The 25331-nt window shown below is 43.3% G+C and overlaps 1 protein-coding gene across 1 annotated transcript in view; it reads left to right on the top strand.

Annotated features, from left to right (window-relative positions):
* Positions 1 to 25331, top strand: part of ldlrad3 (low density lipoprotein receptor class A domain containing 3) — a 106067-nt gene that overhangs the window by 56161 nt on the left and 24575 nt on the right. The window contains exons 3-4 of the mRNA XM_072670037.1: positions 4575 to 4700; positions 8130 to 8264. Of these exons, the coding sequence (XP_072526138.1) occupies positions 4575 to 4700; positions 8130 to 8264 (261 nt within the window). The remainder of the gene's footprint in view (positions 1 to 4574; positions 4701 to 8129; positions 8265 to 25331) is intronic.

Here is a 25331-nt window from a genome sequence, read left to right on the forward strand (position 1 = left end):
CACTCCCTCATCTTTGTCCTTTCTCTCTTCCTCCCTCTCGCTTTCTCTCTCTCTCTCTCTCTCTCTCTCACTCTCTCCATCTCTCTTTCTCTCTCACTCTCTCCATCTCTCTTTCTCTCTCAGATCTTTTTCTTTTATTTCTTTGCAGTGAGTTGGAGGAGAGGCCACGAAGGCCGCAGGTCCTCAGGAACAGAGAGCCCGTGCCTTTGTTCTTGAGGACCTCTGTGGCCTTTGTGCAGGTTCTTGTGAACAGGCCCTCCACAGAGACCTTCAGTGGAGGATCCTCCACTGCGCACAATACCTGCAGTTACCTTTGTGTGAAATTCCAGAGTCCAGATGTTTCCACATGTTGAATTTACTCTTAGAACCCTGGTACACTATGTCACACTATCTCTGGCTGTCCTAGGCTGGTTCAGCTCTTTGAGCTCCTAGGCCAAGCTCTCACAGGGGTGGGCTTTTCTGTTTACTCACATTGTGTTTACTCTGGGATATAAATACCTGCAGGCTCAGAATTCTAATTGTACATTAGCGAATGTCTGAGTGGATCAAGTGAAATTGCTATGATGATGTAAGTGTTCAGGCGTTGGTGGCGTAAGACCCAGAATTGGGGAGATGCTAATGTTAGCCGTGTCTAAGCACAGTCCCCCCCGGTGGCTCTAAATAAGCTAATAAAAGAGAGGACAGAGGGTGCACACACAGGACACAGGACTGCGTTATCATCTTTCTGTGTTTTTACTGCTTGTTTTAGGTGAATTAGCCAGCATGCTAATAACTAAGTTACCTCCTCAGGTAAGCGGAGCTGACCTTAGAATTATAATGATATAATTATGTAATTATAATAATGCTCTCTTTCATACTTTATTGTTTGTGGTAACTGAGTTAGCTAGCATGCTAAACAAGTTATCTTTCGCCTGAGTGGGGCTGGACACATATGTCAGGGTGACTGTTGATATATGCGCCTGGGAGGAGGTTCTAAATTTCTGGGATTTCGCACTGATTTCTGGTCAGCGTTTGTGTACCCGCATCTACATTGACCATTGGTCAATCTACTTCAGTCCCACCTTCTCACCTCCACTATTGGACCACATGTACCTTCGTGTTCATCGACCATTGGTCAGTCTACTTCAGTGCTGCTTTCTCATCTCCACTATTGGTCTACATGTACCCTCATCTGTATGAACCATTGGTCAGTCTACTTTAGTCACACCCTCTCACCACCACTATTGGTTGTTATTGGTTATTAATAAAGTTGTATGGCTGTAAAGATATTTAACTCACTCACACACACTACTGCAGTCCTAACTACATTTACATTTATGGCATTTAGCAGACTCTCTTATCCAGAGCGACTTACAAAAGTGCTTCGCTATTTACTCAAGAATAACTTCAGCTAGTTTAAATAGACTATATAATAATACCTCTAAGTTTAGACACTACTAAACACAAGTCAATATGGAGACCATAGTACTTTACTTTTCGCCCAAGTACTCTCAGAAGAGTACTCTCAGCTGGTCAGGCCGAGCCGTACTTGAAGCTCGAAGGGCTTTTGACCATTCTCATTAAGTATGGAGGGGCTTTCAATCTGTTACGTGCAGCAGCTACAGGAAACCAGTGAAGAGAACGCAGCAGTGGAGTGACATGGCTGAATTTAGAAACGTTGAAGACGACCCGTGCCGCTGCATTCTGGATGAGTTGCAGGTGCCTGATGGTGTGCAAAGGCCTTAGGTCTACTTGAAGCCCCCCAGCCACAACATCCTACCCACAATGGACGCCCCTGTTTCCCTACATAAGTTCTTTTAAAGCACCACGCTGCCACCAGCCACGGCAGTTATACGTGCTGTGTTTTATCAGAGCACTTAAACTGTTTCTGGGTTTGAGTAGAAGTGGTGTATTGATGGAGTGTGTGTATTGATGGAGTGTGTGTATTGATGGAGTTAAAGGATACTCTGCCCCTCTTTCTTTCTGTTGCTCTCATTTCGTTTTTTTCCATTCCTATCTGCTGTTCGAATTGTCTATTTTCTAGGGCCCATTTCTATTAGCATGTAGGCCAATGTGTGTCCTTTTTTAGCTCTGCTGTGGATTCTCTCTCTCTTTCTCTCTGTGTGAGGAATGACTGGAGAAGAGGCTGAGGTCACTGCAGAGATGAACTCTGCTCACACAAGTCTTTTTCTCGTGGCCCAGCATAGAGATTGAGTTTAAGGTATGATGTGACCTTTCTGCTGGAACTGGCATTTGTTATTACGGCAGTTTTCCACGGGACGTGTTTGAGGGGCCTGGAGGATAATGTCTTTGTTTATACGCTGGTGTTCAGAGGCAGGAAGCGGGCCTGAATGTGTGCTTTAGCTCCTGCTGCTCTTTCGGTGTGTCCGGGCACGCTGAGAAATGACTCCGACTTGTCGAGTACACGTCCAAGGGCGAAGTCCCAAGCTGGCTTGCTTGCTTTATCTTTTTGAAAGATACCATTGTCAAGGTGATTACTTTCGCAGGGAAGCAGCTAAATTATTAAGGCGGCCCTTTTTCACATGCCCGCGACCCACACTTTCCCCGCCGAGCATATAGAGCGTTTCTCATTGTATCGCCCCATGCATTTAGAGAATAGCGCTTAACAGCCGATAAATTAAAGCTGGTTTGGAGCTGGGAGATTGATCGGCTGTTGGTCGTCTTGGTCTGTGGAAGCTTAATTGATGTGAGTTTTCTAGCCAGTCTCTCTCATATCGATGGGGGGATCTATAGGGGCACTGTGCTCTGGACACTGTGCCCCTCTCTTTATCTTTGCCTTACATGCCGGACGCCTAAGCATCGCAAATCTGTCTTACTTATCTGGCTGTGGCCGCTTTAATTGACGGGGCTATGCTCTCCGCCTGCATAATCAGCCTGCACAGCAACACAGTGACAAATCCAACCACTTTCATTACCAGGCCGAGGCCACTTTTTACCCCACTGGAGCAGGGAAAACATGAAGCTACTGCAAATAACCAACTGCTACCTCGAAGACAGACCCCATGCTGTACACAGATTATACAGATATGGGGAATTACTCACCAATAATGATTTAGGACTGTACCGTTTGCACTCCAGCTAGACTAGATTAAGCATACACTGTTTAAAGCTCATACTTTATAGTACATGCACTCAGTGCATTTTGAGAAACATTAACTTCTGAAGACGTAGCCCAGCTCTGAAGACCCGAAACAGAGGAATTGCTAATGTTAGCCGTGTCTGGGCACAACTGTTTTTTCCCTTTTGGATCATCATCTTTCTGTGATTTTATTGTAGGTGTGTTAGCCAACATGCTAATCACCAAGTTAGCTCCTAGCTGAAAAGCGCTGACCACTGCCCCGGCCACAGCAGTTATGCTAAAACTGATCTACCACAATTATGCTTACTTCTGTGTCTCATTGTTTATGGTAGCCGAGTTAGCTGGCTTGTTGAAATGCTAACCGCTAAGCTCACCTTAGCCTGCCTGCTAATTGAAGTTAATGTACTGTGGTGAGTAAATAATGACATGGCATAATTAGGTTTACTTTTGTGTTGGTTATTTTTATTATTATTATTTTTCATGGTAGCTGAGTTAGCCTGAATGCTAATTGTAAAGTTAGCTTGAAGCTAAGGACTGCTCCCCACACAAAGCAACCCCTTTATGGTTGCTACGTTAGCCTGAATGCTAATTGCAAAGTTAGCTTGAAGCTAAGCACTGCTCCCCACACAAAGCAACCCCTTTATGGTTGCTATGTTAGCCTTAATGCTAATTGCAAAGTTAGCTTGAAGCTAAGCACTGCTCCCCACACAAAGCAACCCCTTTATGGTTGCTATGTTAGCCTGAATGCTAATTGCAAAGTTAGCTTGAAGCTAAGCACTGCTCCCCACACAAAGCGACCCCTTTATGGTTGCTATGTTAGCCTGAATGCTAATTGCAAAGTTAGCTTGAAGCTAAGCACTGCTCCCCACACAAAGCAACCCCTTTATGGTTGCTATGTTAGCCTGAATGCTAATTGCAAAGTTAGCTTGAAGCTAAGCACTGCTCCCCACACAAAGCAACCCCTTTATGGTTGCTACGTTAGCCTGAATGCTAATTGCAAAGTTAGCTTGGAGCTAAGCACTGCTCCCCACACAAAGCAACCCCTTTATGGTTGCTACGTTAGCCTGAATGCTAATTGCAAAGTTAGCTTGGAGCTAAGCACTGCTCCCCACACAAAGCAACCCCTTTACGGTTGCTGCGTTAGCTTGAATGCTAATTGCAAAGTTAGCTCAAAGCTAAGCACTGCTCCCCACAGAAATCCAACCATTACAGTTGTATTTATTTTTGCTGTGCAACAATTAGCTTTTGCCGGTATGAAGTTATCAGATGTAATTATGTACGTTTTGTTTATTTTGGTTTGCAGGTTAGCTCATCTTGGTGTGTCAAATCTTGTAATCGTGGTGATTTCCATTTCACGACTAGTTTGTTAGCTTGGAGCTATGAATCATTAACCCCTATTGTTTTTATTTCTGGGTCATGTGAACTGAAGTTAGAAGCAGAGGAGTGCTTGCAGTTGCTGTTGTTCACCTTTCCCGTCTTCTTTTCCTCCTCACAGCGAAGGTGAAGTCCAAGTGTGCGCCCACCTTCTTCGCCTGCGCCAACGGGGTCCACTGCATCATCGGCCGCTTCCGCTGCAACGGCTTCCGGGACTGTCCTGACGGCAGCGACGAAGGCAACTGCAGTGAGTACTCCAAGCACCCAGCACCAGAGAGCAGCCCTCTTCTCCAGCTGTCCAACAGAGAAAATCAGCTCCCCGTCAGGACAAAGCGCATTCAGCGGGCGCCGAACAGTCTCAGCTCTACCTCCATGTGCATCACCACCCGTTTTGTTTTGAACTTTTCAAAAGCCTGCTTGTCCTATTTCTCAGCTGAGAGAGGGAGAGCGAGAAAGCGAGAGGTTTGAAGACTCGCTCTCTCACCTGAAGCATTGTTGCATTGCATTGCTTCATATCTGGAATTGCTGTTGCTAACATGCTTAGATCTTGTTCTGCGACCGGAATTCTTCACAGTAATAAAAACTAGGACATGGATATTCTCTAACCCCTTTAAATGACCCGACTGCTGCCAACCACAGCAGTGCCACGTTATTGTTATACTAAATGTAACTATAGCTGCGTTAACCCTAGAAATGGCCAAAATATGCCTTAATGTGTATAAAGAGTGGTAAGGAGTGTGCCTTAGAGTGTTAAGGGGTTAAAGCAGTAGTATGTATGTAGAATTAGTATTTCTTGCTCTTGAGCTCCCCCTACAGTTGGGAAGTAGAATTCGCAATTTATTCCACTCTTAAAGGAAAAGCTTTTCACTTGCATTTCTGGACAAGCAGAGATACAGAACCGTCACTGAAAGTGAAAAACATATGTGGACTGACGTGGTGGAGTAATATTCCCCGATTTAAAAATGAATATGAATATACATAGTGCAGCATTCCGAGCCCAGAGCAGCAGTGAATATAAGAAAGTATTTTCCTTTCTTTTTTTAATAATTTTTCTTGTAAGGCACAAGATTAAAATGACAGGGGGTTATTAGGCCATTAAGGCTGTTGTTGCTATTTCTTAGGCTTGTTAAATTAGTAAATATTTGTTTTAATGCTCATTATCCTAGCTGCATGGTTTTAGAGGTATTTAATTTCCTCCTACTCAAGATTCACAACACCACGGCCCTACCCTAATCCAGGGTTGCAAAGATTGATTCTCAGGCTTTGCTGGTTGGCTCTAGTCTGCAGATTGCTTCATCAGTCAGAGTCGATAGTTGGAGAGAGAATCGGGTAGTGTGGGATCGGCATGTTTCAGACCAGTCGGTGCATATCAAACCTTCTATTTTTTTCAACCTCACTCAGAGCGTAATCTAGTACTGTATACTCAATCGGAGTGGGTCCCATCAAGAGCCAATAAAAATCGAGCACGAAACGTGCAGTTTTCAGTATTAGTTTCTTGTTTCAATTTCACATTTCACCTTAAATGATGCAGCAGCTACATTCTGGTGCTAGGAACGACACATCCAGTTAAGGTGGAATTCAAATTTGTGGAAGAAGCCAACATCTGCCTAATACATAGCGTCGCCTCCAAGATGACCTCACCTAAAGGGGTTTTCACGTTTCTTTCGTTTTGGGTGAGAGCGAATGGTGGGCAATTCTGTGAGTCCCAGGTAAGGCAAGGCTCATCCTTGGATCATCCTTAGTCGTTTAATGTGTGGAGGGAATGCTGCCAGGAATTTTCGGCCCCATGGAAAGATATTACACTGAACCTCCCTGAAAGTCTTACAGTTCTGCCAATTAATCAAATTTTTAGCCCCCTGTCAGTCACGGGCACTTTTTAAAAACTCAGCAAACCTCAGAAAACCCAGATGTTTTCTAATCTGCTACAACTGTAAAAGTCCTGTAGTGTTCCCAATGCTGCAGACCTACTTGAAGCTCCCTGGCCACAACATCCCAACGGACCCCAAGGTTTCCCCACTGTCCTCTTTTTTGGAAACCAAAATATGTTCATCCTGTTTGAATTAGAGCTGGGCAATATGATGATATTTTATCGTATTGTGATAAATTTTGTTATCGTGATAACAATATGCTTTTCTAAGCAAAGCGAGGATACTGTTAGTGCTTAATAAACACTGATCCGCTGCAGGTATCATTACTAACAGTGTAATTAGACTGGTTTAATTAGATGAAGAGCAGCAGGTGTCGAATAAAAAACACTGTACTCAGTACGGGAGAGTCTCTGAACAGTAGTTTCTGTGCCAAGAATCTGTGGCTACTGATGTTTTTAGTCTGTAATTAAATATATTCTGACAAATATTGCATATCGCAAAAAAGAAAATAATAATAAATTAAATATAAATATTAATACATATTAATATTTAATTAAAATTAAATATTGTGATATAGTTTTTTTTATCATATCGCCCAGCCCTAGTTTGAATAGTAAAATCTAATTAAGACAGTGGGTGTTTCCAGCAAGGTCATAAGTATCCCAGTCAGTAGGTTGTAGGTCCCCTTTCTTTTTACGCCCTTGAATTAAATGATCAGAATTGCTCTATTAATTACTAATAAAAAATGACATTCTCTGCCAGCTGTGTCAATAGCCAGCGTGTATTGTATTTTTGCAGTAAGTTGTATTCTCATAAGGCCCTCTGCTAATTAAATGAAAGGGAAATCTGAAGCTCTGAGGTTTTGTCGCGGTGTAGCTAAAACACTCTGTGCGCTCTTTCAGATGTAATTTTGGATTGGCTTTATTATTATTATTATTTATTTATTTATTTATTTATTTTTGTTAGTGTTTGATCCAGCCTGGCCTCAGAAGGCTGTGTACCTGCTCTGGGTGTACGACTGTTGCAAAGCAAAATCCCATGGAGCAGAAAGAGAGACAGAGAGATGCTCTGCATAGCCCGCAGGGCATCATGTACGCTCAGATCTAATCTAACCGTTTAAACGGAGCAGAGCTTAAAGCAGCCAGCCTCACTACACTGTGTAATTGTCTCGATCTGTCCTCCAGATAATTCTGCTTCATTTCGCTTCTCCGAGCTATAAGAGGAAGCTACGGAAAGTTTGGAATTATTTTTCTTCGCATATAAAGTTGGTCACGTAAACTAGTTCTTCGGAAAGAAGTTCTCTCTCTCTCTCTCTCTCTCTCTCTCTCTCTCTCTCTCTCTCGCTCGTTGGGTTGCCAGCTCTGGCTTTTTGATGTGTCATCTTTGTTTGATATCTGACATTGATTTGCAGTCTCGGGATAGAAAGCTGGAATCTAATTGCCTTTAGTGAGGTTGGAACTATCGCTGCTCAGCAGATAATATCGCAGTGTGCAGCAGGAGACGACAGCAACCCGGAAGCTGTACAATTACGAGGATGAGTGGCTGATAATGTGCTGGGGTGTAATAAGCTGAATGAATGTGGATGAGTGGGCATTCAAATACTGAGAGATCAATGAGGGGTATGTACGTGTGTATGGTTCAGTGAGGGAGAGCAGTTAGCACAGGTCATAGCCTACATGGCCACTGTCTGCTATAGTGCTAATTATGGCCGGTAAGAGACAATGACCTGCTGACATTAAGATCCAAATTAAGATGTGCTGTGCTGTGTGTCTGTCTCTCTCTCTCTCTTTCTCTCTCTCTCTGTGTAGCTGGTAATCCTCTGGTCTGTTCGTCGGCACGCTTCCACTGTCGGAATGGACGCTGTGTGGACCGCAGTTTCCTCTGTAATGGCGAGGACAACTGCCAGGACAACAGCGATGAGGAGAACTGCCTTTCTACAGCAGGTACCCAATTATAACACACACACAAACACACACACACACACAGGCCTTCCTGCCTCAGCCCAGCACATATTTTCAGCTTTGTAGACCTGTCCATTTTTTTCTTTTTCTTTTTTGGCTCGCTCTTTACTGCAGGTGGACTGAGCACAAAGATAGCTTTCAGAGCACAGCAAGGGCACAGTATGTACACACACACACACACACACACACACACACACACACACACACACACACACATACACACACACTCTCACTATCTCTCTCTGTTTTTTCCCTCTCCTTCACTTGGGTTACTCGCTCTCTGGCACACTCTCTTATCTTTTTTTCCCCTCTTTTTCCCTTTCTCTCTCTCTCTCCCTCTCTCTCTTATTCTGTTCTCTCGTTCCCTAAGTTACTTGCTCTCTTGCTCATTCTCTACCTCTCTCTCTCTTGCTCATTCTCTCAGCCTCTCTCTCTCTCTCCCTCTCATTCTTTCTCGTTTCCTGAGATACTCATTATCTTGCTCTGTAATTTTTGCTCTCTCTCCCCTCATCCTCTCTATCCCCCATTTTCTCTCTCTCTCTCTGTCTCTCTCTCTCCCTCTCCCTCATTCTATTTGTCTTTCATTCTCTCAAGTTTCTCGCTTTCTTGCTTACTCTCCTTTTTACTCTCTTTTTCTCTACCTCTCTCTCTTTGTCTCTCTCACATAAATTTCCTCCCTCTCTCTCTTTCTGTCATTCTCTTCTCATACCTCAATAAATACCCATTCTCTCGCTTCCTCTCTGTGACTTCTCTCCCCAAAACACAACACGGACGCCCGCACGCACGGACACACGCACACACTGTGTCAGGTGAACTTGGTGAAATGCCAGCCTTCCCCTGAGCTCTGAGCCTCCCTTTAATAAGAGCAGAGCTGCGGGTGACAGATAAGACGTGCACTATCCCCTCAAAAACACCTGAGCCTCTCTCTATCTCTCTCTTACTCTCTCTCTCTCTTACTCTCTCTTTCTCTCTCTTTCTCTTTAGTTCTTCCACATTCCTCTCTTTTCCTCCTTTTCGTCCATCACTCCACTCGCCCATCACTTCGCTGTTAATCAGCTCCTGTCATGTGGACAGAGAATTAGAAAGAGCAAACAAGGCTGGGAAATGGACGTGAAGCAGGGATGAAGAGTGAAAGGCAGTTAAAGAACAAACAGAAAATGCACTAACACTTGAGCCCGTGCATAACCTCCTTATTCCATTCAAACAGGTCCAGCTGTGGCCCCCTGCTCTCCAGTCTGTGTGGTTTACAGCGCTTGGCATTGTTAGCGTTTCTGTTGGCAGCATCGGCGTCTGCTGGTTGTCTATTTGCTAATGGATCCTTTGGAGAGGAAGTTTTGAAAAGCAGTAAACACCGGCATGCACACAACGCAGACTGTGTTTACAGATCAGCTGAGAGCGAGAAGAGCGGCAGACCACGAGCGAGAAAGAGATGTCGATGGAGGGATTGTGGTGAAGAAGGCTAGGGAAAAAAAGCTGGCGTGCAGATTCAGTTTCAGATAACTGGGAAAGCAGAGAGAGAGAGAGAGAGGGTAAGCTAGCAAGTGTGAAAGTGAAGCAGAGGAGGCTCTGTGAGCGATGGGGAGAAAACTGCAGTTGGAAAAGCAGCGTGAAAGAATGACTCAGAAAGACACGCTGCAACTGGAGATGCAGTAAAAGCAATTCTGAAAAAGATGTAGATCCTGATAGATATCTTCTTAAGAGACGGCGAACAGCTCAGCTCAGGCCGGAGATAAAGTTCGTCGTAGGAGGAAAGTGCTGCATTTCACTTCATGGCTGAAGGCACAGCTCAACACTGCTTTTAACTTCACTGGGAGAAGGCAGCAACATCCCACTCTGTTTAGGAGCTGCCATAGGTGTGTGTGTGTGTGTGTGTGTGTGTGTGTGTTTTTACATATATATATATATATATATATATATATATATATATATATATATATATATATATACGTGGACAAAATTGGTTGGTACCCCTTGGTTACTGAAAGGAAAAACCCACAATGGTCACAGAAATAACTTGAATCTGACAAAAGTAATAATAAATAAAAATGCTATGAAAATTAAACAATGAAAGTCAGACATTGCTTTGTAACCATGCTTCAACAGAAGTATTAAAAAAAAATAATCTCCTTAGAAGTTTTTCTGGCCTCTTTTGTTACCATTCTTTTTATCCGTCTTCTTAATTTGTCAACAATTTTCCTCCTGTGGCCACATCCAGGGAGGTTGGCTGCAGTCCCATGGATCTTAAATGTCTGAATAATATGTGCAACTGTAGTCACAGGAACATCAGGCTGCTTGGAGATGGTCTTAATACCTTGATCTTTAACATGCTTGTCTATAATTTTCTTTCCAATCTGAGACAACTCTTTCCTTCGCTTCCTCTGGTCCATGTTGCGTGTGGCACACACCATGTCACCAAACAGCACAGTGACTACCTGTAGCCCTATATATAGGCCGACTGACTACAAGATTGTAGACGCCTGTGGTGCTGATTAGTGGACACACCTTGATTTAACATGTCCCTTTGGTTACATTATTTTCAGGGGTGACATCATTTTTGTCCAGGCCTGTTTAATGAGTTTACTTTTTTAAATAATTCTGTTAAAGCATGGTTCAAAATCAATGTCAGATTTTCATTTGTTCATTTTCATAGAATTTTTATTTATTTATTACTTTTGTCAGATTCAAGTTATTTCTGTGACCATTGTGGGTTTTTCTTTCATTAACCGAGGGGTACCAACAATTTTGTCCACGTGTATGTGTGTATATATATATATATATATATATATATATATATATATATATATATATATATATATATATATATATATATTTGTGTGTGTTTTAGACATCTAAACACATGACTTAAACCATGTTTCTTAGCAGGGAGTGTTTTAATGTTTGCACAAACTCCAGATCACATTAGAACAGATGCAGGTAAACAGAAATACATTAAACATATTTCCAATTTGCAAACAATCAAACAGTTTCCCATTTTAAAGAAAGTAGTTCTTGTAGATTGTGTGAGCTATTTGCATTCCATCACCAGCTCTCCTGATTTGACATCATTAGGAACTGATTTACCAAAACAGCTGTTGGATGATAACTCTAATTAATATCAGACTTTCATAAAGATGACAGTGATGTTAAACTACTACTTTTTATATGAATGTTATTTTTGTACATTCTAAAATTGGTGTTTTACTGAGCAAATAAACACTAACTGCCCAGATAAGAAGAATTATGTATTCAGTGGTTTAAAATAAATATATATTTTTTAATACCACAACCTGACCTTCAGTTTCCAGTAGTTTTGTCTCTACCCATTCATACAGATAGATGCCTGGTCTTGTGTGACTGCAGATAACTGCCCGTTATTACAAAGATGGCTGCTGAGTGAACAGACTTTGTTGGATACATGCAAGGCCATAAAGAGTCCCCATGGTGGGTTAAAGAGGATAAAATAATGATCATTTCAATAACATCTGCTCTTATGGCATCTGCATCATATTGTTTAAAACATTGATTGACATCAGATGTATTTTGAGATTCACTGATATTGTAAACTGACATTTGACATTTGGTGACCCAAGATAAGACCCCTGGGTGTTTAGGTAGTGCTGGACTGCTGTGCTGAAGTGTCTACGTTTTATTCATTTTGCTGCACTTCTAGCGCTACAAACAAGGGGTTCTTCAAGTGTTCTTTAGTAAAGGCACTGGTGCTGTATAGGACCTTGGCAACTCAAAGTACCATTCACATGCCTGTATGGTAACTTGCTTGGTTAAACAGCTCTTCAGATTCACATATAGCAGCAAAAGTGTTTCATTTTCCGTTCAAGTCAAAGAACTCTCTTTCAGCACACTATAGAGCAGTTTTTGCTTAGAGAGTCTGACATGAGGGATACTGTGGACAGTTCAGCTCATGATCAGACACCTGATGTTCTACAGAGCTCATTGAGGAATGAGAACAGTTCTGTGAGGTCAGTATTTTGCACCCAGTAACCAGCCAAGGAAATACTGAAACTGATAAATGGACTATGTAGCCTTAGTCACATCTTTTTCACCATAATTTGAAACTATTTGGAGTTTCTAGGTGGTTGCTAAGTGGTTACTATGTTATCCCAGGTTGTTACAATGGTGTTATGGTGTAGTGGTTGCCAGATAAGTGAGATAGTGTTGCTAGGTGGTTGCTATGGAGTTGGTTAGTGATTGCCAGGGTGTTTCAAAGTGGATGCTATGCAGTTGCTGTGGTATCTCAGGTGACTGCTATGGGGTAGCCATGGAGTTGATTAGTAATTGCTAGGGTGTTGCTAGCTGGTTGCCATTGGGTTTGCCTTATGGTTGCCACGGTGTTGGTGGCTGGTATCCGTGATAACCCAGGTGGTTGCTATGGGGTCCCAAGTGGTTGCTAGGGCATTGCAAGGGATACTCCATGTGGTTGGTTGGATGTTGCTAGTGTATTTGTATCTTTGTGACGTCAGGAGGGTGCACAAACTTCTGAACCTAATTAATTTCTGTAGGAAAAATCTGCAGTTGGAACAATGCTTTGTAATGCGCAGAACAAGCACCTTTATTGGTGTAGTATGGTGTGCTTGTCTGGACAGGGAATTTAACCCTAATCCTGCCATGTGGTTTTTATGTGGAGATTATGGGGAAAGCAGAACAGCTGAGGTAGCAGAGTTTTTCAGATATTGACAGAATTTGAAACTCGCTGTTGTTCTTTACATTGTGTCAAAATGAATGGACCAATAGAAACGCTCCAAAATGACTTTCTTTTCAGTCTTTTTACACTGACCTCCATTGAAAGTGCAGAAGCGTTTTCCCTTCTCCTGTAAAGTTGCTATTATGGAGATATTGTCAATAATTATTATGTTATGTTTCGAGATTACTGTGATTATCAACCGTGTTCGAAGAGAGGAGTGAGAGAGCGAGCAGAGATCGTCTCTTCCATATAGACTTCTCTCTGCTTCCCTTAGCTTTAAGCTTTTTGTCCACCAGAAAACGATCGAGTTCCAAGAGAACGACACAGAAACACAGAGCAACAGACAGCGAGACAGACAGAGAGACAGACGGCTCGGCCGAGTGAGCCGGACAAAGAAAGGAAATGAGAGCTAAAGTGTTTTTGAAGCTGTGAAAAGCCTTCTGCTCACTGTGTTTTTCTGAAGAAATGGCACATTTTATCCAGCTAATCGTGAAGATCATAGGCTGCTCTTGTGTGCGTAGAGCGTGCTGGTGTGTTATGTTATATTGTAGCGTTTTGCATAATTTAATGCATGTAACGATGAGCTTTCTGTACAGTGTTCAGCACTGTATGTTGAGCCATCGCTGTTTAAAGGGTTCTGGTAGAGGTTTTTATTCTCTGGCTCCTTGCAGGCTCAGAGGCTCCTGGGACAGGGCAGGCTTTAGCCTTTGCAGGAAGACTGATTTCAAGCATAGGCGTGAATATGTCTGCATATAAGTGGAGGGCAGCGAGCTGTCAAAGCATATTTCAGGCCTTCTTATGAGCCGACACACATTTGAGTGTTTTAATCAGTGCGGAGCAGGCTGCAGAGGGACAGGCTGGGAGGTAATTATGTCTGCCCTGAACTCCACTGACAACACACTGACATATTACATTAGACTGCTGCATGACTACACTATCAACAAGAGAGCAGGGGAGGGGAAAAACCACACACTCATACACTGTTACTCTTTTATATACACACACACACACACACACACACACACACACTCAAACAAAATTGTATTCCTTCGGGGGGAGGTTTCAATAAGAAATAATCATGTTTCCCATCATCCCATCTTCTATTGTACCTGTATGCAGTAAGGGGTTCTATCCCTAAACCTTAACCTCATTAAGCACGCTGCAGGAAATGATAGCTCGGCACATTTACATTTTATCAGACTCCTCTCATATTTCTCATTTTGAGATTGTTGTTGGAAAATGATGAGATTTATCAATTAATTTCAGGACATTTAATCTCCAGTCTCCAGTGAAAGTCTTATTCCATAGGAGGATAGTTTTGCTTGTTTGAGCCGTTTTTTCTTGGAGAAATCTAAAATAAGTCAGATTGAACCTCTGCTATGCTTTTTACAGGACCGATTAGTGTCTTGGGATATTTCAGGTCAGCCCTGTGTTTTTTGGATGCTTTGTTTTTTATTGATGTTATCCACCTCATTTTCCCATCTTTAAGTTTTTTGGTAATTTGTCTAGTACGACAGTGAATCCCTTGATGTAGAGTATAATCACAGCTTTATTAAACATACAATTAGTATTTTATGCACAGATAGACAGTGTCCTGATAATTGAAAGGGGTTTTGTATATGTGTTGTGTTATGAACACAACATAAAAAGATCAGAAAGCTGTGGAGCACAGGATAACTTGTGTCCACCACCTTCCAGCGTCGCTGTTCACCAGCGTACACATTTGGAGACTATATTGTCCATCTCTCCCACCTACATATGTCGTGACTTATGGGGCTGAAGATTGGGCTTTTTACAGAAAATTGTCTTTCTCTTTTTATTTATTTATTTATTTATTTTGAACAAGAAAAGGACCTGTTTTTGTGGTTGAAGCCCACCCAAAAGTCCATACATCTGCTCTTTTCGCTTTGTGGAGGGGGAACCAACACCAGAACATCCTTACCCAGAGAAATGGCTTGGATATTAAACTGTGCTTGGGTGCTTGTAAGGCTCTTAGGTAGCATCGCACCAAATTTTAATAGCCTCGTTCTGGTGTTGGTTTCCCCTCCACAAAGCAAAAAGAGCAGACGTATGGACGTTTGGGTGGGCTTCAACCACAGACGCGGGTCCTCTTCTTTGGATAAGGTGGCCCACAGCGCTCTGATCTTTTTGTGTGGTGTCAGCTATGCTCTAAGTTGCTCTAAATAAATAGCCAGCTGGCATGTAGGGTTAGCACAGGGAGCTACTTCATGATCAGTGTCCACAGCAGTGGTCAACTTTAGACTGCATCACAAACCATTTGATACAAAATGGGCGTGGCTACAGATAGGCGATGTAGCATGGAGGTCTTGCCCAAGGAGTCTCACTAAGTGAAAATGTGTTAGCTAGGTGGTTGCTGTGATGTTGCTGTGTGGTTGCTAGAAGGTTGCTGTGGGGTATCACGTGGTTGCTAGCATGCTGCCTGTGGTGTTGCTGGGTGGTTGCTAAGTGGTGACTGTGATTTCCCAGGTGGCTGCTATGATGTTGCTAGCTGGTTGCTGGTGCTATATCATCGCTTGGTGTTGGTTATGCAGTTGCTACTAAAAGGTGGTTGCTATGGCAACTCCGGTGGTTGCTGTGGAGTATCAAATGATTGTTCGAGTGTTAATAGGGGGGTTTTGTGGTACTTCATGTGGTTGGATAGTTGTTACTAGTGGATTTGCCATGTTTGTCTAAGTCAGTCATGTGGGGAAACGTTCCATAGCACTGTGTTGCTACAGAGAAACTGTACCATATGTTCAGTTGGGAGGGTAGTGTTGTTACTCACTGCACTACACCAGCTGCCAGATACTGCAAGATCAGGACACACACACTGAGTAGAGTCAGAGCTTCGCTCTAGGAACCAAAACACCAGAGATCCACTCCTAAAGTGTACATCAGCATTACTTGCCTAGAGCTAGCATTGAGCCCTCAATTCTAGTCATGTAATTAAAATGTACAGTGTCTCCCATCTGCCCACCCTAGCACAGCAGTGCTGAATAATAGCAGGGTGTCCACAGGAGCTATATCATTCATAAATAAAAGTCATAAAAGCACATTCAGATTCGAGCAGACAGCATTATGCTGCACTGTGAATGCATTATCCACACACCGCTGGTTGTCCTGGTACCATGGGTCGATAATTTGAAGTGCAGATGCTCTTTTGTGACTAAAATAACTCAAGTTTAGTACACTCACAATCTCATGACCGCTAATTACAACGGCGGTATAGTACGGCTGAATTCGTGCATTTTTTACCCAATAACCAAGCTGGCCCACAGCTGTTCAGTGAGGTCTGGTCTCAGAATGATGAATTGGTGCAGTAGAAAGTTTGAATTTGTTTCTCCGCCTTCCTTTATGAGGTGCATCTTCAGATTTTAACAGCGCTTTCATGCAGCCGTCCTCCGCAGATGGTTTCCGCGGTGCTTGTGGAAGAGAATGAGAGTTGTATATTAAAGTGGTGACTGCTGTCTTAATATTAAACGGGGAAACGGGAATCGGGACTACATCCCCATTACTGCACACTCGTATAAACATAAAAATGTTATTGTGAAAAGCAAAGCTGATTTTCGTAATGGCACTTTTATACCTCTGTAGCTATAAGGAAAGTCTCTTTAAAGGCGCTGATGCTGATGAGGTATAACCCCTGATGTATGTGGTCGTTAATGTGTGCCTGTGTGTGTGTGTGTGGGGCTGTGTTTTTGTGTGTGTTTTACAGCTCAGTGACAGTTACATGCCATATTCAATCAGTAATGGGGAAGCATAGATAATGGATATTTTTCATGCTGGCTGTGCCTCTCGAGAGGTCTGCAAACTCTCTAACCCATGAGATGTGTGTGTGTGTGTGCGCGTGTGTGTGTGTGTGTCTCCAGTTCACCAGTCTTTGCCAACTCTCTCTAAAGCCTCTGTAATTAACAACCTTTTCTCTGCTACATCTAACCTTACCTCCGTAACCATGGAAACATGGTCGCCCACTACCTCCAAAAAGAATTCCTCCTGGGACAAAAGCCCCAGTGTTCCCAGAACTCTTCTCGCCTCTCTCTCACACTCGCCCACACACCCCAGATTCTTCCTTTCATTTTGTTAACTTAGATTAGACATACAGCCCAGAGCCCCCACTGTTCCCCAGGCCAGAGCACTCCGACCCAGCCTTCTCCAGGCCAGAGCACTCCGACCCAGCCTTCTCCAGGCCAGAGCACTCTGACCCAACGCACAACCTAATGTTGCCATTTTACTGTTTACTGTTTTGAAAAAGCACTGACGATCCAGATGAACCAGTGTGAGGGGAGGAGAACATTCTGTAATGGTGGGAAACATTGCAGAATAGTGGGAACGGAGGAGAAGATCCTATAATGGTGGGAGTAGAACATTCCAGAATATTCTAGAATGGTGTGAATAGAGGACAGTGTATTAGAACAGTGAAACCAGGAGAGAGCAATCTAGAACACTGCTGGAAGACTACAATGTTCTCTTCCATTTCAATCACACACAGGTCTGGTGTTTGTTGAGTCCGTGTTCTCAGGCCTGTGCGTGGTACCTGTCTGTGTTTTTTGGGAGACTCGACTATGTTCTCCGTCATATACACGGTTCTAGAATGTTGTTCTAAGATGTTTTAGAATGAACCCAAACACTGAGAGCCATCAGGCTCTTCAACTCTTCCCAATGGGGTTGGAAGAGGGAGGAGGAAGGATGAGGACTGATTTTTAATCATAGGTTTAATCTGCACTGTTTATACTTTACTGTACATCCTGTACATCTGCACTCCTGGACAGCACACAGCATCTATCTATCTATCTATCTACCTACCGACCGGCCGACCGACGTACCTGCTGACCGACCAATCAAGTTTAGCTGACATTGAATCTACTAAAAATACTAGAGCTACCTATTCATGAAAATGAACATGTCTTCAAACCTCTCTGTAATTAATGTTGTTTCTAAGGGAAAATTAAACTCTTACTCCTCACTGCTATAACTTGGGAATTACTCAGCTAGTTTATTTTGTTTTCCATATAAATACTAAATAATAATCTTAGGATATAAAATCTTGGAGTTTAAGAGGCTGCAATGGCCTGCAATCACCAATATTGCTCTTTTAATAATGGATGAGGATGTTCTGTTTTTTACAGCTCCTCAGGCTTTAGCCACTTAGTTTAGTGCTTAGCGATCCCAACATCATGTATGTGCATTTACATTTATGGCATTTAGCAGTATGTCATCTTCAGATACATACAAGAGACTTCTAAAGTTACTGAAAAGAAAGAATTTTATGCTGTAAAATCACCAATAAAAACACCATTGATACACATTTGGGAATCTGGCATTGTTCTATACATTGTATCAAATTTCTTTAGAATGGACCAATAGAAATAAAATCTTTTTACATTGACTGCCATTAACGGTTTTGACTGTTTTGCCTGACAGCAACAATATGCTCTGTAAAAGTAAATGGTGCCGCCTTGAAACCCTAAAAAGCTACTTGATCAACAAGCTTAGCCCTCATGCCACTGGGAAATCTAGTTCCACTAATGGCCTGCTACTTGCAGCAACGCTACTGCTCAGCACTGTGGATCACACTGTTCTAGAATATAGACTGACTGCCAGCCTTAGAAGGTTAGTTAGGTTTGATGGCGTTTGGTTGGGTCTTAGGATTAGTTCCGAAACACTACATTAGATTTATGTGTGGGTCTTACATGAACGTAGCCTCATAGTCATCTTTGTGTTCAGAGGCAGAAAACCTATCCACAGGTCCAAGAATGCTTTTTGTGTGTGTTTGTGTTTGTGTGCGTGTGTGTGTGTGTGTGTATGTATGTGTGTGTGAGAGTGTGAATTGGCTCAGATGAAGTGTTTTTATAGGCCAGTGCAGAGCCACCAGTCACACCATGCTCTGATAAACCAAAACCATGACCACACAGCATACACTGCCAAGACATCAGCACACATACAGAGAACTCTCTCTCCATCTCTCTCGCCATCGTCACTCTTGGCCTGGAATCTAGGTGATCTCACTACGCCTCTTTGCCAGAGTCAGAACTCCGCCCCTTTCTCCTCTCTCTCTCTCTCTCTCTCTCTCTCTCTCTCTCTCTCTCTCTCTCTCTCTCTCTCTCTCTCTCTCTCTTTCCCTTCACAAAACACTCTCTCTCTCACTCTGCTGACTGACAGATAGTGAGTCATTGGCACAGGCCTGCATTGTTCTTTCCTCTTTGGCCTAATTGATGCAGTGGCAACGCTCGGCCCAAAACCAAGTTCTATTCAACCTTGGCCTCTTAAGTAAGGGCCTGGTGAGACATCTACGCCGTCTTTTCTCTCTGGGTAATTAAGATAAGACACAGCAGTGGAGAGGGGCACATAGACCTGCACACAGCTCAGCCATCATTGCATTGCCCCTGCAGTACTCTCTATAGTGGAGTATGAAAGAACCCTCACTAGAATGAGCTGAAGCTAGAATGACAATGAGGAACTGACTAATTGAGCGTCACCGGGGCTTTCTGAAAGACCCCTCAGCAAGGAGGCGGTTGAATGACGCTGCTCTTTGACTTACTTCTCTGAACTGAACGTAGCGTGTGAAACGCATGCCCTGCTATTTTGTGAGTAGCCCTCCATCTACTGAAACAGACCCCCAGCACTCTGCTGCACGTGTTGATCCAGTGAGATGAAAGCTCATTTGCATATGATCAGTAGTAACTGCATGACATCATGCATATTTGAGAGGAGCCACTTAGCGTAAGCAGGCCTGAGGATTGTAATAATGCGTAAGGCCTGCTGGGATACTGGAGGAACCAGCGTGTTTACACTTCTGGAAAATGTGAGAGCTATTTTGAAAAAAAATTAGGGGGAAGCTGAAAGGTGATGAAAGGATGGAGTGAATGCCCTGAGAGAGGGTTTGAGGAAGAGTGATTGTGTGTCAGCGAGAGGGTGAGATGGAAACGTGAGAAGAGGAGGGAAATGAGAGTGCGGGTGGAGAGAGGGAGAGAGGGAGATGAAAAACTACAGAATGAGAAGGAGGTGAACGGTAGACAGGGAGGGAGAGAAAGAGAGAGGAAAGAAAAGGGCATTGATGGAGATAGAGGATTATGTAGAGTGGCAAAAGCTCAGAGGCAGGAGATTAAAGGGCCTTCCCATAGTCTGGGTGTAGAAGGGAGGGAGAGAGAGAGAGAGAGAGAGAGCATGGAAGACGATGACAGAGAGGGAGGTAGGAGTAAAGAGAGCGAGGAAAGCAGGCAGATGGAGAGAGAACATGAGGGCTGGAGAAATATTGGTATTTTTTGAGGGTGTTCCCAGGGGCTCCAGATCTGCCTGGCAGGATTAAGGCCCTCCATGCAGGGCTCGTCTGAGCAGCGTTAATTACTGAGTGCAGATCAGCCCGGCTCTGACCTGCTGCTAGCCAGGGCACACGGAGAGACCGCCTGGGACCCTTACACACACACACATGCACACACTTGGCAGAACCCAAGACAGGCCTGTCGCCTAGGCTGACCTAAGAGGAGTTTTGGGCTGGAGGAAGATGAGTGTTCAGTTAGCAGAGTGGTTCTGCACTGATTACCCACACTACACAGTTTTTTTTATTTTGTATGTCTTGTTAAGCAATGAAATGTGATCATCTAGAGCTGGACAAAGCTTCTGCACAGGCTACAGGTAATGTGTGAGCCGCATAGCTCCAGAGGCCTGAGGTTGTGGGTTCAGTCCTGGCTCTGGTCTCTATCTTTGAGGAGGTCAGTGTGTTTTGAGGTTCAGGCTTTGGTTCCACCTACCCCAAAAACAGACAACAGACAACAGACAAAAACTTGTGCCCAGTGATTCCAACAAGGTTGTGAAACTACCTCAACCCTGATGTGGAAAGTAGTGTATAAGAGGATGGATAGTTTCCTCAATTAACTCATTGCTAAAAGCTGTGAGATCAGAATGATGTACATAGGTTTCTACTGTAGTCAGTCAGCCGAGATGTGTTTCGGTTGCTTTTTTAGTGTTACACTGGAGCTACAATGATAAGGTAGCTGACAAATAATGAAAGCCACTTGCCAACATGCCTACATGTAGGTAATAGGTCATGGTCAAAATGGTTACCTACAACCTTAATGTAGCTAACAAGTAGTGGAAACTGCTTGCCTACAAGAACACATGTCGCTAACAAGGCTAATGTAGCTAACAAGCAATGGAAATGCTTGGCCAAAATCACACCAGGTTCAAACAGGGCTACAGGGTGGCTGCTGCTGTTGTTTTTAGCTTGGCAAATAGTTTTCAGAAGCCTGTATTTACATTTCTGAACAACTCAACTCAAGGTATGTTGTGTGGAAATCTATAATCTGTATAACAGTGTCTGTATTGATGTTATTTGATTGTATACGAGCTGTGTGTATGTGTATAAGCTGATGATCAAACTGAAATGGCCACCTAGTGTTAAAACCAAACTGTTAAGGCGAAGGGAGGCTTTTCTTCTTAAACCGGTCACCTGGGACCCCCTTAAACAGTTTACATTTTGTTCTCTTCTTATATGTTAAGTGGGGTTGGAGACAGAATCTGGGCTGCACTGAAGATAGGAAGTCAATCTTTTGAACTTTTCTGGTGTATAAATGAGCCTGCCTCAGCAGCTGTTCTCAGTGTGTGAGGATACATGCAGTCAAATTAAGAGGGGATCTATACAACCCTCATACTATGGTGCCACACACACACACACACACACACACTCATTCTCACATACTCTACATGCTATCTCAGAAATACGTTTGATTTGAATGTTTATGCACAAACAGGCACAAACGGTGTGTGTGTGTGTGTGTGTGTGTGTGTGTGTGTGTGTGTGTGTGTGTGTGTGTGTGTGTGTGTGTGTGTGTGTGCGCGTGTCTGAGGCCCTCTGCTTCATTCCTCATCCTGTAGCAGTCTCTCTGGTACTTTGTTCTCCAGGAAATCTTGTAAGCTGCTTGAAATGGTAATGCTGCTGCGCTCCTCAGCGGCTTTTATTTTTATCCTCTTTTTTATTTCACCCTCCATCCACGTCTCCCTCATTCCCTCGCTCCCTGTCGACCCAGCACTGATGTGTCTCAACTGAGCGGAGAGAGAGAGAGAAGCAGGAGAAGGAAAGAGAAAGAAAGAAAAACACCTTTGACCTCTGCAGCTCTGTGCTGTTTTGTTTTTCTCCTGTACTGCATGTTAACATCTCCTCCTCTCATTCAGCACAGTGGGGGGATGATGGAGCACTATCAGAAAGAGAGGGAGGAAGAGAGAGAGTGTGATGGAGAGATGTTATAGTGGAGAGGAAGGAATATTATTGAGACACCTGCCTGATTATTGTACCGGATTTATATGAGAATCCTAATCTCCTTATTGGCCAAGGCCACAATTACTTACACAACTGGTCACATAGCAGTGTGAATGCTACTGCTCAGCTACAACGGATATCCCAATACAGCATTACTGTCAGTACAGGACAGTACAGGACAGTGTCTCTGTTGCTAGAATCCTAGGCCAAAGACATACTCAACGCAAGTCTGCAAGCGCAAATGCCAACCCCCATCCAACGCTTGGTCATGCTGTACAAACTCAATGTGAGTTCTTGTGTTACTGTGGCAGTTGAACTCTCAGTACTTGTGGAGGGGGCGGGCAATAGAGAACAAATTAACATTGAAACTGGTCCACCATGACAGTTGACTGGAAAAGCAGGCCAGGGGTACAAGACAATGTGGCTGTAGCTGTAGACCCTTGTGCAAACACATTTTGATACCCAGCCTGCCCAGCTCGAAGAGTGTGTTCACGTCCTTGCACCAAGTAGTAATCAAGTCACTTCAAGACTTGACTACTTCAACTCTCTTCTGGCTGGTCTCCCATTACGCACCATCAGGCCCCTGCAACTTATTCAGAATCCAGAACGTTTCTATGCTCAGCCATGTCACTCCACTGCTGCGTTCTCTTCACTGGCTTCCTGTAGCTGCTTCCCGCATCAGATTCAAAACCCTGACGCTGGCCTACAAAGCCAAGACTGGACCAGCCCCTCCATTTTTGATGGCAATGGTCAAAAGCCGATCTGCACCAAGAGCCCTTCGAGCTTCAAGTATGACTCCGCTTGACCCGCCATCCCTCAAAATCCACGGAAGACAAGCGTCCAGGCTTTTTTCTGTCCTGGCACTAAAGTGGTGGAACGAGCTTCCCCTGGGTGTCCGAACAGCAGAGTCGCTCGCTTTGAATTTTATATACATTTATATATTTTTTTTTTCTGAGGTTGTTCTTGAGTAAACAGTGAAGCACTGGGTAAGAGCATCTGCTAAATGCCGTAAATGTAAGTATGTTTCAGGCCCAGTAAAATACTTTGAAAGACATGTCTGATTAATGAGTAACTGCTGAGCATGGAAAGACACTTCTTGAGTGTGGTCCCACACCAGAGTCTCCAATGTTCTTCCCCAGTAAGTGAGTACAGGCATAAGTAAAGCGTAATGTCGCAGTGCTTGCGTGTGTAGGTATTTTTGGTATTTTCATGAGCAGTGAGGCAGTTAACCTGGCCCAGAGCAGCGCACCTATGAATGGGGTGGAGTTACAAAAAGTTATGGATTAAATTTACATTTAAAATAGCAGCATGTAAATAAAATATTCATTATATGGACAAAAGTATTGTCCATATACACCTGCTCATTCATTTCTCATTTCTTCTGAAATCAGGGGTATATGAAAAGAGTTTGTCCTTCTGTTGGGGTAGCTGTCTCTACTGTCCAGGGAAGACTTTCTGCTAGATTTTGGAGCATTGCTGTGAGGATCTGATTGCATTCAGCGACACGAGCGTTACTGAGGTCAGAATTTCGATTAGATTACCACCTCACCTCATCCCCAACTCATCTAAAAAATATTCCATAGTCAAGGGTTGGAGGGTGCATGTGTGGTCAGAATGACAGGCGAGGCTAATGAGTGTGTGTAGGCCTGCTGTATCCATGTACATGTGGAGTAATGAAGTGCGTGCAGGCATGCGAGTCTCTTCGTATCCCTGTTTTGTAATGATGAGTCACATTCCTGTGTTTCTGGAACTTGGGAACGTCTTAGCCAAGCACACTACTTCATCTCCTGTCCTCCCTCTCACTATCCATTCCTTCATCCCTCCATCCCTTAGGCTGATTCAGACACTCACAGCACTCTCTGTGCATCATTTATGAAGCCAGCTCCAATCTGCCGTTGGGGGCTGTTTTTAATGTTGCATCAAAACCAGCCACTGGCCTTCCTGCTGCTATTTGTAAAGAGGATACTGTGTGTGTGTGTGTGTGTGTGTGTGTGTGTGTGTGTGTGTGACTTCAAGTCTGTCATGAAAACAGTTTTGGGAAGAGTCAAATTGATTTGTGTATCTAAATACGGGATAAAAGCATGTGTGTCTGTTTGGTTGGCTGTCTATCTGCCTGCATGGTATTGATCCACCACACTTAAGGGTGATCACATGCACAGTACTTTATTTTGGGCTGTTGTGATACCAGAATGAGTGTGTGTGTGTGTGTGTATGCGCTTGTGTATGCTTGTGTTTGTGCATACATATGCCTGGTTGGTAAGTGAGAGATGTCTAGGGTTTTGGGCCTGAGAGCTCTTTGACCACCTGCTTTGATGCAGTCTGCTGCCCATTAGGGTACATACATAATTGATGGAGCATTTATTTGAGGAGCTCTCCTCTGCTGCATGGTTGGGCCACAACGAAAGCTAATAGCCAAAACTGTCGATCAATCGTTCTAGCCAGTAATAGACAATGTTAGATCCTGCAGGCACCTCATATTTAGGGAAAAGGGGTATTTCTGCAGTAGCGCAAGTGCATCAGGAGTTTCCGATCCATCTTTTAATGGTACCAACTGTTGGTGAGCCCTTATGTTAATTTCATTACTTATGAGATTATTTATTATACTAGCACAGTTAGTTCCGGCCCCACAAAGTAATTGGCTCAGAGAGACTTTCTAGGCGTACCAGTATTGCACTCTGACCGAAGCTCTTCAAGTATTACTCTGTATACTAGAGATGCACCGATCCAGCTTTTTCAGTTCCGATACAGATACATAAACTTTGCATATCGGTCGAATACCCGATACTGATCCGATACCATTGAATGTTTAATAAATAAACCGTATACCTCAACATGCAGGGGAGACTTAAGGCTTTAGGATTGGCTTAAACATTAGTAACTTTGTAAAACAAAATATAACAAATTAACACATAGATATACATGTACTTGCTATTTTTTTGTCACTAAAATAAACAATTGTATGCAGGACCTTGACACAACATTCAAATTTAAAATAAAAAAAGACAGTCAAACTTCTTAAAATATATTAACATACATAAAATATATCAGCCAAAACTGAAAATAAGTAGCTTCACTTTGCCAAAAACACAAACAGTAA

Source organism: Salminus brasiliensis, chromosome 2, assembly GCF_030463535.1.
Source record: "Salminus brasiliensis chromosome 2, fSalBra1.hap2, whole genome shotgun sequence".
In the NCBI taxonomy this organism is placed as follows: domain Eukaryota; kingdom Metazoa; phylum Chordata; class Actinopteri; order Characiformes; family Bryconidae; genus Salminus; species Salminus brasiliensis.